This window comes from Myotis nattereri (genome assembly GCF_964212035.1).
Source record: "Myotis nattereri genome assembly, chromosome: 1".
Classification (NCBI taxonomy): Eukaryota; Metazoa; Chordata; class Mammalia; order Chiroptera; family Vespertilionidae; genus Myotis; species Myotis nattereri.
In genome coordinates, this window is record NC_138075.1 from 22,359,355 (window position 1) to 22,374,419 (window position 15,065).

Consider the following 15,065-nt stretch of genomic DNA (forward strand, 5'->3'; position numbering starts at 1 on the left):
ATCAACAATTTATAACTACAAGTTAAATGCTAGTTATTGCTCAAAGCCATTCTAATTCATGAAATAATGGTAAAAATAGCATGTATAATCCAACCCCATTTTTCTGACTGCTGTATGTGTTTTACACATAGAAAAGACAACTAGAAGAACCACACCAAAATGTCATCAATGACACTGTCTCTGGCTATGGGATTATAGGCCATTTTTAAGTTCCTTCTTCTTCCTATTCTTGCTTATTTGTGTGTATTTTAACTAGTCCATAAAGAACTTTTAGACATGGTCATGGAAATGTTTGATAAACATCATTAAGGTAGCACACAATGTTCCTCAGGCAGAGAGTACTCTTTATCAAGAACCAATTTCTTTGAGAAGGCCTTTCAACCACCCACATTCATCATAATGAAATGCTACAGGAGTTTACAGCTCTTAGTGAAATTCTTATCACCAACAGATGCTCAACTAATACTTGATATCTGACTGAATTGATTATTAACTACTGAGAATTCTACAATCATAAATTTAGAGCTAAAAGAAACCTCTGAAACAGTATTGTTCAATGTTGAGAGAGAATCATTGATCAATATCTTAAATAACCCTGAGACCCCAAGGAAATGAGGTGACTGTCAGTCAGAGAGCTAGACACTCCCAGACAGTATTATCACATTTCCTTCTCCCTGTCCTCAGCTCCTTCCACTCTACCCTGCTACTTCATCATTGAAGGAAAAGCAAAGGGAAGGAATGTGTATTTGTGCTAAAACCCACAATAAGAGAATTTTTTAAATTTAAAGAATATTTTTAAATCATCCATTCAAAAAATGCCACTGTGCCCTAGCCAGTTTGGCTCAGTGGATAGAGAGTCAGCCTGCGGACTGAAAGGTCCCGTATTCGATTCCAGTCAAGGGCATATGCCCAGGTTGTGGGTTCAATCCCCTGTAGGGGGCGTGCACAGGCAGCCAATCAATGATTCTCTCTCATCGTTGATGTTTCTATCTCTCTCTCCATCTCCACTCCTCTCCTGAAATCAATAAAAACGTATATTTTATTAAAAGCCACTGTAACTTGTATGTGAATGTTCTTACTGAAATCTGTTCTCTTCTAAGACCCAGTGCTTCAGGCTTCCAGTGAGCACTCAGTAGCCCATCAGTCACAGCAGGATAAACAGCCATGACACACTTCCTAAATCTGGCACAAATGGCAACGGCAAGCTGAAGGAATGCCCTTTCCTTCAGGATATTGATTTAGGTAAGAATAAAGAGAACCTCAAGCTTCGAGACCCACGCTTGAATCCTCTAGAAAAATCTTTGGACCAGCTCCAAAATTCAGATAGTTAATACATGCTTAAAGGAAGGAGTATGTATACCGTTGGATGATTCTCCCCAAAGAGAACCATAAAAGCGTGAAGTATATTTTGGTCTCCTCAGAACTCACCTCGTTGAGCTGGCCGAGAAGGTAAAAGGAATGTGGAGTCTGAAAGTTTATCCAGTCCAGAATCCATTCTTTCTACTTCAGGGCAATGATCAGGAGCCCACTTGGGCAGAAGATTAGGGACAGTGAATCCTGGGACACATTCTCCTTCATAGAACCAATCACTCTGCTCATCATCCCCTAAAATAAAGAGATCGTTTTCATAAGCTGGAATATTAACATGCTCTATTAAAAACCAAATGGGAAAATAAATTCTCAGTGCTATAGGTTTAATAATACTTTTAAATAAAGTCAAAGTACAAAAAACTGTTTTGATCCTTCTTCTTGATCCATATTATGATGAAAACTGGGATATCAAACTGGAATGCTTTTAATAGCACAAAAATAAAGCTGCCACTTACTAGTACTGAGCCCTTACACCTACCACGACCCATGCTAAAAATCTGTAAATATGTTATTTCTTCCAAACCTTACACTAACTCCAACTTACAAATGAAGCAACTAAAGTCCAAAGAAGTCAAGGTCAGGTGGTATATGATGAAGCCAGGATTTGAACTCAAAGCCTGACTAACTCCAAAGCCTTTACCACAAAAATAAACTGCCTCCTACCATTCTCAGGGGCATAAATGAACTTTGGGATTCAAAGCCCACAAATGTTTCTCAATTCAAAACTAGCTGTTTCTCAATAAGAAAGCCACTGCATGAGAGAACATATTTGCCAATGTTATCTCCAATAAGGGTGTAATCTCCAAAATTTATAGGGAACTCATACAACTTAAGAAAAGGAAAATAAAGAATCCAATCAAAAAACGGGCAAAGGACCTAAATAGACATTTTTCAAAAGAGGACATGCAGAAGGCCAAGAGACATATGAAAACATGCTCAAAGTCACTAATCATCCGAAAGATGCAAATCAAAACGACAATGAGGTACCATCTCACACCTGTCAGAACAGCTATCATCAACAAACGACAAGTGCTGGTGAGGATACAGACTGGTGCAGCCACTGTGGAAAACAGTATGGAGTTTCCTCAAAAAAATTAAAAATGGAACTCCCATTTGACCCAGTAATCCCACTTCCAGGAACATATCCCAAGAAATCAGAAACACCAGTAAAAAAGGATATATGCACCTCTATGTTCATAGCAGCACAATTCACAATAGCTAAGATTTGGAAACTGCCCAAGTGTCCATCAGAGATGAGTGAATTAGAAAACTGTGGTATATCTACACAATGGAAAATACTACACTGCTGTAAGAAAGAAGGCACTCTTATCATTTGCAACAGCATTGATGGACCTGCAGAGCATTATGCCAAGTGAAATAAGCCAGTCAGAGAAAGATAAATATCACATGATCTCACTCATTTGTGGAATATAATGAACAACATTAACTGATGAACAAAAATAGAGCCAGAGAAATAAAACATTTTAGAATATAGAAGTAATCCTGTTATTTCAGATTTTTAATATCTCCTACAACTTTTGTGATATCCTATCTAATAAAAGAGAAACATGGTAATTAGTCGTACATCCACTACCCTTCCCATTGGCTAATCAGGGTGATATGCAAATTAACTGCCAGCCAAGATGGCAGCCGGCAGCCAGGCAGCTTGAAGCTAACATGAGGCTTCCTTGCTTCAGTGACGGAGGAAACCAACGTTCCCCACCTGCCTTGCCAGCCTCTGAGCATACAGTTTGAAACACTGTTACAAATATAGAAGCTAAACAAAACCCCAGAAACCTACTTTCAGCCAGCCTGGATCTCAGAGCTGGAGTTCATACAGTGCTTCGATTATAGAACCCAAACAAACCAGATACCTGCTTTCAGCAGCAGAGGCCTCAGAGCTGGAGCCAGAGCTAAAGCTGGCCCAGAATGAAAAAAAAAAACACGAAAAAAAGGAGCAGCTGGGAGCTTCAGTCACCCGCCAGCCTGAAAACAGCCCTCAGCCCCTCACCCAGACTGGCCAGGCACCCCAGTGGGGACCCCCACCCTGAAGGTGTGTGACCAGCTGCAAACAGCCATCATCCCCTCATCCAGGCTGGCCAGGCACCCCAGTGGGGACCCCCACCCTGATCCAGGACACCCTTCAGGGCAAACCAGCCAGCCCCAACCGTACACCAGGCCTCTATCCTATATAGTAAAAGGGTAATATGCCTCCCAGCACCGGGATCAGCAGAGCCGCGAGGCCTCCCGGCACTGGGATCAGCGTGACAGGGGGCAGCGCCCAAACCCCCTGATCACCCTGCAGCTCTGTGTGTGACAGGGGGCGGGGCCACAACCTCCCTATCCGCCCTGCTCTGTTCGTGACAGGGGAAGGCGCCCCAACCCCCTGATTGACCCTGCTCTGTGCGTGACAGGGGGTGGCGCCACAACCTCCCCATCGACCCTGCCTTGAGTGTGACAGGGGGCGGTGCCCCAATCCCCCAATCGGCCCTACCCTGAGCGTGACTGGGGGTGGCATCGCAACCTCCCAATCCGCCCTGCTCTGTGCATGACAGGGGGCTGCGCCCCAACTCTCAATCGGCCCTGCTCTGAGCCCGACCAGGGGCTGCACCTAGGGATTGGGCCTGCCCTCTGCCACCCGGAAGCGGGCCTAAGCCAGCAGGTCATTATCTCCCGAGGGGTCCCAGACTGCGAGAGGGCACAGGCCGGGCTGAGGGACCCCCTCCCCCAGTGCACAAATTTTTGTGCACCGGGCCTCTATTTATACTATGTTAGCACAGTTTTAGAAATATTATTATATTTCAAACCTTTTTTTGAAATGTTTATTGTATGTAACATTATATTTAAAATATATATATTATATAAAATATAATGTTTATAGCTGTTTCTGAGGGATCTCTTGCTATAGTTGAATTTCTCATAATAGGCGAATAAAGAATGTATCCCATACCTTGTTTTTTCCTTGGTACCTCATTAATGGGACAGAAAATCATCTTGACACTAGCAATCCAAGCTATCAGGAAAAAAACTAACCAGAGACAAATAATATAGTCCCCCAAGGTTTACGTCAAGAAGTTATTTCATTTGCCCAAGGCCTTCAATAATGACAAAGTCAAGACTAAATCCATATATCCAGGTTTTTGGCTCAAACATCTTTCTATTGGCTACAATAATAGCCAGGTGGCTCTTACATGCCCTAAAGTTAGAGAACCGCTGCTATCGACAATCACCATATTCTCAGTGACTCACTCCTATAATCATTAGAATCTTCCTAAAGCTGGGATCAAGATTACCTTGCCGTCCTTCATCGTTGGTAAAGAGCCCTGTGTCACTGCTGCTACATACACTGCTGGTTTCACTGAAAAAAAAGAGAGTAAAACAGAGAGAACACATCAGCTCCAAATAAAAAGCACTGTCTAATGTTCTTCTGGTTTTCAAATCAAAAGTTTCCCTAATTTCATTAGCCAATCGGAAATGTAAATGTCATGGTTAAGTCACAGGGAAAAGTTTATTAAAAAGAATTTTAAAATTTTTATTTATATCTCAAAGTACTTTAAAAATATCTGAAGCCACTTTGTTAGTTTAGCATTAGAAAGCTATTTATTAAGGCTCATAGAAATAACCTCAACCTGTTGTGGTATATTAAACAACATAAATTTACAAATTTATCAACTAATTTTATTTTTTCAGTATTACCAACTATCAGTTTTAAATGAAGCTATCTAACTTTAAGACATCTAGCATCTCTCAAGTGTTTTCTCCCATTTACACAGCAGCAAGCAAAAACCCATAAATGGGGGTGTGGGGTGGGGAAATCAGTATGACAAAAGTTATTATTTTCTAAATTTAATGTCTTCCTTCATATCAAGCATATACAATAAAACTCATTTTCAAAAAGGAAGTTAAGATATAAAAACATAAAAACAAATTCCATTCGAACTCATTGAAATAAAACAGTGGTTCTCAACCTTCTGGCCCTTTAAATACAGTTCCTCATGTTGTGACCCAACCATAAAATTATTGCTACTTCATAACTGTAATGTTGCTACTGTTATGAATCGTAATGTAAGTATCTGATATGCACGATGGTTTTAGGCGACCCCTGTCAAAGGGTCATTCGACCGCCAAAGGGGTCGCGACGCACAGGTTGAGAACCGCTGAAATAAACCGTTTGCTGAATAGAGTTCCATCTAGTAAGTTTCTTTTTCTGAGCCATTGCTAACAATTGATTCTGCCTCTTCTGAGGCTGTATTTCTTTCATCTAATCATTACATTTGATTTATCTGGTTCAAGAAAAATTCTCTATTCTTTATATTAGCTTTTCCATGACTGGGAGTATTTCCTTCCGAGGCAGTTAATTTTTTTCACCTGCTCTAGAACATGGAAGAAACCAAAGCAAAGAGAAACAGTTTCACCATGCTGCATAAGGCTTGGGAAAATCCCAACCTACATTTCTGGACCAAAAATCTGAAAATATTTTGTATTTTGCAGTACTTCCAAATATTTTGGCAATACTAAATCCTAAAAATGTTGGGTAAATTAAGTAGCAATGCTCTCCTCACTTAAGCTTGTCTCTGAATACTAGACCTAAGAGATTTGTTGCAGCAAAAACCAATAAAACATATCCAGTTTCTTTAAAGGTCCTTTCATTTTATTTTATTGTGGGAACAAGTGGGAACATTCTCAGGTGTCATTGTAAGAAATGTCTTACAAAACTATACCACTGGATTCAAATGGATTTAGAATCTTCAAAGATTAATTTTCAAAGATTCTGCAGTTAAATCCAAAAGCCATCCTCACAGACTACTGCATTCTTCCTACTTCTCAGTTCAAAGAACTGTGCTGCTGAACTTACTTTACTGGCTTTGTTTTTGTATTTTTAGCAAATTCCTAAAAATATTACTGGCCTAACTCCATTGAGTCTTAACTACATACACATCCTATCATACTACTACTTTATTGTTCTTATTTTATCTCGAAAATAAAGCAAATTTTATATTTTTAACTCCTCTTGATATGAAGGAGGGTGGGCCATGGGACAGATATTCTGTTCTACCATCGTGTTATAATCTTTATTGGCTAGCAGTAGCACTGAGACTTAGAGGTTAGCAAACAACAGCCAGTTACCTACTTTTGTTTGGTTTTTAGTTTTATATCCCTGTGGGGCGGGGGTTGTCAAAAGAACATCGTGTGAGATGTGGAGATATGAAATCCAAACTTCAGTGTTCATAAATACAATTTTATTGGAATACAGCCACACTCATTCATTTATATATGGTCTATGTCTTCTTTCACACCACAAATACAAAGTTGAGTAGTTGCAACGGAGAACAAACTGCCCACAAAGCCCTAAACTATTTACTATCTGGCTCTTTACAGCGGAAGCTTGCTGATCCCTGCTCTACATGTATTACAAGTTCAACTCTGCAATGTCTGTGGTCCCCTCTGTTTAAATATTTCCAATTAAAAAATTAAAACTGTTGCTTTATTACAAAATCTATCAACTCTTTTCTCTATTCTTGCCCAACCACTGGTAAGTACAAGATACAGTGCTTCCTTGGTCCTTTTTTCCCATGGATTTCATTCTCTCCTCATATTCTAAATAAAGGAGACAAGCTCAAAGAAAGATGTTGGGTGAAGAAAGGTGTTGATAACCTAAAACCTTCCTGTCACTGTATATTTTCTACTTTTGTCAACAGCATTTAAGGAAACTCGCTGTTCTTAAAAGATTAGCTTGCATTACTCTCTTCTATAAATTTCTATATGCAGTTAATTAGAGTAATGGTAATGATATCATATAGGACTATCACCAGGGTTTTAAGGTTATGATCAAAGGAGATATTTTCTTTACCAGGAAAATGACTTATGTCTTGCAGAACACTTATTACATAAAAGTACCATCATTCCATCAGTATCTGGAAAGGACTATTTCATTTGACAGCATCTGTTAAATCTATCCCCTCAGAAGCACTTGTATTGTAGAAATCTAATGGTATGTAAGAAATTTCTTTATAGTATAATTTACCAAAAAGAAAAATACCAGGAAGTTATGTCATATTTGCATATAAACACTAGGATACAACATGCAAAATGTAGTGCTAGCTATAAAGTAGAACCAAATATTTCCCCTTCCAAGTCATAGGCCACAGTTGTCCAGTCCTGCAGCCTTCCTTCATTTATGGCTCAGAGATTATGATTTTAAAATAAATCATCTCCAAAGAGTACATACAGATGGCCAATAGACACATGAAAAGATGCTCAACATCACTAATCATCAGAGAAATGCACATTAAAAATGAAATGAGCTCTCATCTCATACCTGTCAGAATGACTATCATCAATAAATCAACAAACAAGTGTTGGTAAGGATATGAAGAAAAGGGAACCCTAATGCACTGGTAGGAATACAGACTGGTACAGCCACTTTGGAAAACAATATGGAGGTTACTCAAAAAATTAAAAATAGAAGTGCTTTATGACTCAGCAATTCCACTTCTGGGTATATATCTGAAGAAACTCAAATTCGAAAGAATATATGCAGCCCTACGCACATCGCAGTATTCTTTACAATAGCCAAGCCGTCCATCAATACATTAGTAGATAAAAAAGCAGTAGTACAGCCCTGGCCAGTTTGGCTCAGTGGATAGAGCATTGGGCCTGCAGACTGAAGGATCCTGGGTTCGATTCCAGTTGGCGGGGGGGTACGTGCCCAGGTTGCGGGGCAGTGCAGGAGGCAGCCGATCGGTGATTCTCATCGGTGATTCTCTCTCATCCTTGAAGTTTCTGTCTCTCTCTCTCTTTTCCTTCCTCTCTGAAATACACACACACACACACACACACACACGCACACACACACATATATATATACATATATTTATGTATATGTATATATATATATATATATGCTGTAGTATACATATACAATGAATTGTTACTAGGACATAAAAAAGCATAAAATCTTAGCATTTGGGACAGCATGGATGACCTAGAACAGCGGTTCTCAACCTGTGGGTCGCGACCCCTTTGGGGGTCAAACGACCCTTTCACAGGGGTCGCCTAAGACCATCGGAAAACACATATGTAATTACATATTGTTTTTGTGATTAATCACTATGCTTTAATTATGTTCAATTTGTAACAATGAAAATACATCCTGCATATCAGATATTTACATTATGATTCATAATAGTAGCAAAATTACAGTTATGAAGTAGCAACGAAAATAATTTTATGGTTGGGGGTCACCACAACATTAGGAAGGTTGAGAACCACTGACCTAGAGAGTATTATGCTCAGTGAAATAAGCCAGTCAGAGAAAAACAAATACCATATGATTTCACTTATAAGTGGAATCTGAAGAACAATATAAATGAACAAATAAAACAGAAACTGATTCACAGATACAAAGAACAGACTGATGGTTGCCAGAGAAGAGGGGAATAGGGAACTGGGTGAAAAAGGTGAAGGGATTAAGAAGTACAGGCTGGTAGTTACAAAACAGTTATAGGTATGTAATGTACAGCATAGGAAATATAGTCAATAATATTGTAATAACTATGTATGGTGCCAGAAAATGAAACTTACTGGATGGGATTCTATGGGACCAAAGCAACTGAACCACATCCAACTGAAATAACCAGATGACTGGGCATGGCACCCACTTTCAAAGAAGTAGATTATCATAGGAATCAAGCCTAATAAAACACTATTAATACCTCTTGTCCACTTAATTAATTCCAGGGCAAACACTGTTAGCTAAACATTGTAAACGTTGGCACTATTTTAAAATGCTCTCATCTGAACTGCTTCTATTTCCAAGTTGTGAAATGAACTGTTTCCCTTTTGAGGAGCAATTAAAAGGTATTGTTTTTAAATTGGCAAAAACTCTTAGTTTTTAAACTACATTATTTTTATTCTATAGAATAGATCAATGTTTTGGCCTTACAAAGTTATCTAAATTTGCCCTGGCTGGGTAGTTCAGTTGGTTAGAGTGTCATTACGATATGCCAAGGTTGAGGGTTCAATCCCCAGTCAGAGCACATACAAGAAGCAACAAGTTAATGCATAAGTGGAACAACAAATTGATGTCTCTCTCCCTTCTTCTCTCTCAAATCAATAAATTAAAAAACTAAACAAAACAGTTCTCTAAATCTGAAACTCGTGCTTGTTGGAAAAAGCAGAGTCACTGAAGTAAAAAGCCAATCTCAGTACCAGAAACATCTAGAGCAGTAGTTCTCAACTGGAGGCAATTCTGGCCCTTACAGACCCTGGGGGCCATCTGGGAATGTCTGGAACCATTTTTTTGTTTGTTTGTTTGTTTGTTTGTCAGGACTTAAAGGGAGGAAAGGGGAGTTGATGTCTTTCTGGCATCTACTGGGTAGAGGCCAGGGATGCTGCTAAACACCTACAATGCACAGGACAGCCCTTACAACAGAGAATTATCTGGCCCAAAACATGAGTACTGACAAAGTTAAGAATCCTCATCTAGAATGATGAACAAAGTGGAGAAATGAAGTGGTGCCATGTTAAGGGAAATTACTTCAGAGAAGAGAAGCCTGTGCACTTTGCAGCGTAGAGCCAGCCTTCAGGGACAAAGGTGTCACTCCCTTGCCAGGGGTGGACCAGGACCTCAAACTGTCTCAGGCCTCCAGATCCCAGGAATCACGAGAAGGCAGCTGGATCTTCAGGCAAACTGGTAGAACTGAAATTACTCAAGCATTGTACAGATCCTCCTCTGCCCTAGCACAGGCAGAAAGGAGATCCTACAGCCCCAGAAGAGAGAGATCCATGCTGGAAAGGAAATAGATTGCTCATCTCAGTGTCCCCAATGCTAGCATAGCACATGGCACATGACAGGCATCCAGTCAATGTTACGCAAATGGAATGAACTCCTTCAAATCAGCTCTGTTGCTTCCCCTTGCATGGCTTTGTGGTGTGTCACTTTACCTCTCTAATCCTAATTTCTCTGCACATAAAATGTGGATGGGCTGTTCTGAGGATGTGATGATATGAACCCACTTTGTGAACACTAGATCACTGCAAAGGATGAAAGATTAGAAAGCTACTTCTAGGGTGCTAATTCTTGTATGTGCTCAAATATTATTTTAGAAGCTAATAGTAATTCTCTCACTGACATTCTTATTAAAATAGTCATCTAAAATCTATGGGGCTCTCAATTACACTGCAATTTAAAAAATTCTATGGGTCTTGAATCTATTTTCATTTTAAATGGAAAAATAAAATGTAGTCTATGAAATCTAATATTTTTCCTGCACAGTAGCCATCTGTAGTAACCAAACTCACAGATGATTCACTTCCTGGTATTTCACACCCTAGTCGGTCTGTGTAACCAACAGCATAGGCAGAAGTAATGGTATGTCAATTCTGATAATAGGTTTAATAAGACTGTGGCTTCCATCTTGGGTGCTCTGGAGATTCCCACCCTCCCCCCTCCCCACTCCCATGAGTGAGCTTAGAAGTGAAAAGATACCAAGACTCTTGGTCCAACAGCCCATAAGGAAATGGGATCTGCAACAGCCCTGTGACTAAGTTTGAAAGTAGAGCCTTCAGCCCTAGTCAAGGCTTGAGACAACTGCAGCCCTAGTAGTTGAGAGCTATCTTTTAATGCAACAGTATGAGATTCTGAACCAGAACCACCCAGCTAAGCTGTTCCCCAATACCTCACTTCAGAAACTATAAGACTTACATGTTTGTGATTTAAAGCTGCTATGCTTTAGGGCAATTTTTCTGCAGCAATAAATAATACAGCATCTTTATGAATTCTTTTTTGAAAATAATTCCCTACCTTCTGGCCCTCATGAGCAGCTTCTATTTTCAGTAAGACAAATCTCTCTAAATTCCCACAACTGAGAGGAAAAAAACACAGCCTGTCCTCTAATCTGAGAGCTTCCTAGTTCTTCCATATTCCTAACTACGAGGACTGTAATTTAACACTGAATGAGAATAGTTTACACCTGTCTCGATTACAATAAGGATGTACAGAACAAGTTTATCATCTATAATCAAATTCAGTATCAGTAAGTTACCACTTTGATTTCTTACTCACTTAAGATTATTAACCAACTAGAGTCCTGGTGCACGAAATTTGTGCAGGGGGGCGGGGGGGGGGGGTGGATCTCAATCCGGGAGCCTTCAGTGACTGTCCAACTGCCACAGAAGCAGGGGAGGCTCCTGCTCCCGCCTCCACAGCGGCGCTCGCCAGCTATGAGCCCAGCTTCTGGCTGAGCAGCGCTCCCCCTTGTGGAAGCCCACTGACCACCAGGGGGCAGTTCCTGCATTAAGCGTCTGCCCCCTGGTGGTCAGTGCACATCATAGTGACCAGTCATTCTGCCATTCGGTCAATTTGCATATTAGCCTTTTATTATATAGTATTAGCTCAATGAGAGGTGCCTCATTTATCTACTTTTTTTAAAAAATATATTTTATTGATTTTTTACATAGAGGAAGGGAGAGGGATAGAGAGTTAGAAACATCGATGAGAGAGAAACATCCATCAGCTGCCTCCTGCACGCCTCCTACTGGGGATGTGCCCGCAACCAAGGTACATGCCCTTGACCAGAATCGAACCCGGGACCCTTCAGTCCCCAGGCTGACGCTCTATCCACTGAGCCAAACCGGTTAGGGCACATTTATCTACTTTTAAAAGAAATTAGCAGGATAGAGTTTATGGCTTACATCATCATGTTAAAAGATTATAGTTTTCATTTTAATTAAATATATAACAGTGTACTTAATAATAATTTTAAATTGTCTTAGAATTCAGAAAAACAGAAAGAAAGAAAAAATGCCCAAAGATATCTTTGCTCAATTTTTTCCCCAACTTTTTCCTGGATCGAAGTGGTACATTTGTAACCATACGTAATCAGACTTCTGAGAATGAAAGCAAACATGACTGAGGTTTTTCAGAGAAATATCTCACATCGACTGTAAAATTATTCCCATAATAAATTATGAGACTGTATAATGAAGGAGTGTGTCAGCTTCATTCAGATGGCACCACGTAAGCATCAACCTCTCGTTTCATTACCACAGCCACTGCAATCAGACAGACTTTGCAGGGATCATGATTTTGCTCAGGACTCTGCTACTGAGCTGGGGGCTGTGCCTTAGAGAAGTCCACCCATCCTTTTAAGACTTACCTTTTCTTAGAGCTAATAGTGATTCATCTTTGGTTAGATAATGTCTTTTGAGAGTAAATTTTTAAAAGGCATACATTCTGAGACATGCATATCTGAGAATGTCATTGTGCTCCTTTCTATATGAAATCTATCTTAGTTATATATAAAATTCAGGGACGAGGGGTAGGAAAGTAATCTTTTCCCCACTCAAAACTCTCTAGACAAATGTAGCCCCTCACATTTAGTACTGTAGGGATGAATGCCAGCCTTATTTTTCTCATCCCTTCTAAGATTTTTATTTATGCAGTATTTGCTCTGTCCCTGCTACCAATGTAGAATGCAAAAATATGCCAGGATATATCTAGGTACAAGTCTCTTTTCATTAGTTTTCCCTTTTAATCATTATACTTATTTTATTTAATTATATTTAATTTTTTTTCTCTTCAATTCTATTTTTTAAATCATTCTTCTAATCCAATGCATTGGATGGCTCCTTGGGAATATTTACATATTCACAGACTGGGCTGCAATTCTCTGTCCTCTAGATCTATCATCTTCTCTCTCATTTTTAGCTCCTCTCTGCATTTTGGGAGGGCTTCTGAAGTTTTCCATATCATCAATGCAGTGTTCAATAGGATGAACTATCTTTCATTTTAACATTTCAAATTTCCCTACAATTTTCCCTCCCATAACACAGGGTTTTCAAATAGTCATTTTTCTGTCCTTATGACTTACTATTCCTGTTACAAAGTGATTATACCTTTTTGCATCCTAATCAAGATTTTCAAAAATGCTCTCCTGCTTTCGACTGGCAATCATTTTCAAAGATGTGTTCTTCCTCTGAACTTTAAGAATGACCTCTTTTCTTTATTCTGCAGAACTTGTTCAAAGACCTCTTGTTCAGACTGGTTGACCTAGAATCTGGTATTCACCAACAGAAAGGGTGTGTAAATTATCTTCCCATTCTGTGCTCCTTTGGTTATGGGTAGTAACATGCTCTTCTCACCTCTACAATCGGCCAAGAGGATGTGCAAAGCCCCTAGCCCAGTGGTTCTCAACCTTCTGGCCCTTTAAATACAGTTCCTCATGTTGTGGTGACCCCCAACCATAAAATTATTTTCGTTGCTACTTCATAACTGTAACGTTGCTACTGTTATGAATCATAATGTAAATATCTGATATGCAGGATGGTCTTAGGCGACCCCTGTGAAAGGGTCGTTCAACCGCCAAAGGGGTCGTGACCCCCAGGTTGAGAACCGCTGCCCTAGCCTAATTCCCAGTGTCACTCGTGGGCTTTTATCTCAGATAGCTATGTTAGACTGAGACAGGATCTTCTAACACTCCCTGCCTGATTCTGACCCCATTTTAGGAGTCTGCAATAAATGAAGGCATAGAAAACACTACAATTTCCAGAATGCTCTATTATGAGTGCTTTTTCCTTCTCTGCCGATACCAACAGTAAACTTTATTTTTGGAGACTCTATTTCCTAGGACTCAACATGCTGTGACTACTTCCTCCCTACCCTCAAACACAAATATATACACAGAAAACACTGCAATTCCCCATCCAAGTATATTCTGGGAGTTACAGCTTCCAAACAGAAAATGAAAGATAGTGATGGGAAAGTAAAGGATGGAACAACATGCTGGCTCAAACAGCAGCTGCTCAATTTCTGATCAAAATAAGCCTTGCTTTTCTGAACCAAGAGCTGACTACAGAGAAAGGATGCAGGGCCTCGCTGTCCACCTTCAGGGAAGACTCAGCACTGCTGAGGAGGGCTTCCAACTGCCTCTCCAATACAGCTCTATCAACCTTGTAGTTTGGGGAAATCTTGGCAAAAGGCCAACTGTCAGTCCTCGTTTCTGCTGACGTGTGCGCGATGTTTTATGCCTTCGTAAGTATCTTAGTGGGCAGTGGAGGCTGCTTAGCAGGTGCTTTATTTTAAAATGAAGCTACAATGATGGGAAGGAGGTTGTGACTGAAAAGAATTATAGACTCTCAGTTTTGCAGGGACTTTAGAGGTCATTCGGTTCAAACTCTCCAACTTCACAATAACACAGTAAGTGGTCCCCAACCCCACGCTTGAATCCCTACAGTGATCCAGAACTCATCACCTAGTGAAACAATTCACTTCATTTTTAGAGTTCTAATTTTCTGAATGTTCTATCTATACTGAGGCAACACTTAACTCTCTCTACTTTCTATCTATGAGTGCAAGTTCCTTCCTCTGGAACCATACACAATAATTTCTTACACAACCATACACAAGCATTTCTTTCAAGAGACAGACCCTCAAATACAACAGTATCAGACCCACCTCCCAAGTTGCCTTTTTTAGTTGTTCCAAAGGGTGTACTAGCAGGACTTTGGCTAAATCTACGTAAGAACACTATGCTAGCTATTCAATACTCTCAAATGCAAAAGTATCATTTACAACAATGGTAATATACTGTTGGTCAGCATCCCTATTTACAGAATAGAAAACAGAACATCTTCAACCTACCTCATATATTCTTTTCTACAGCTCCAGAAACCCCTGATTAATGACCTCCACT

At 39.9% G+C, this 15,065-nt stretch overlaps 1 protein-coding gene across 1 annotated transcript in view; it reads right to left on the reverse strand.

Moving 5' to 3' along the window:
* GPATCH2L (G-patch domain containing 2 like) overlaps positions 1 to 15,065 on the reverse strand; it is a 52,333-nt gene that overhangs the window by 30,981 nt on the left and 6,287 nt on the right. The window contains exons 3-4 of the mRNA XM_081101654.1: positions 4,665 to 4,729; positions 1,429 to 1,605 (exon numbers count right to left, since the gene is read on the reverse strand). Coding sequence (XP_080957780.1) covers positions 1,429 to 1,605; positions 4,665 to 4,729 — 242 coding nt within the window. The remainder of the gene's footprint in view (positions 1 to 1,428; positions 1,606 to 4,664; positions 4,730 to 15,065) is intronic.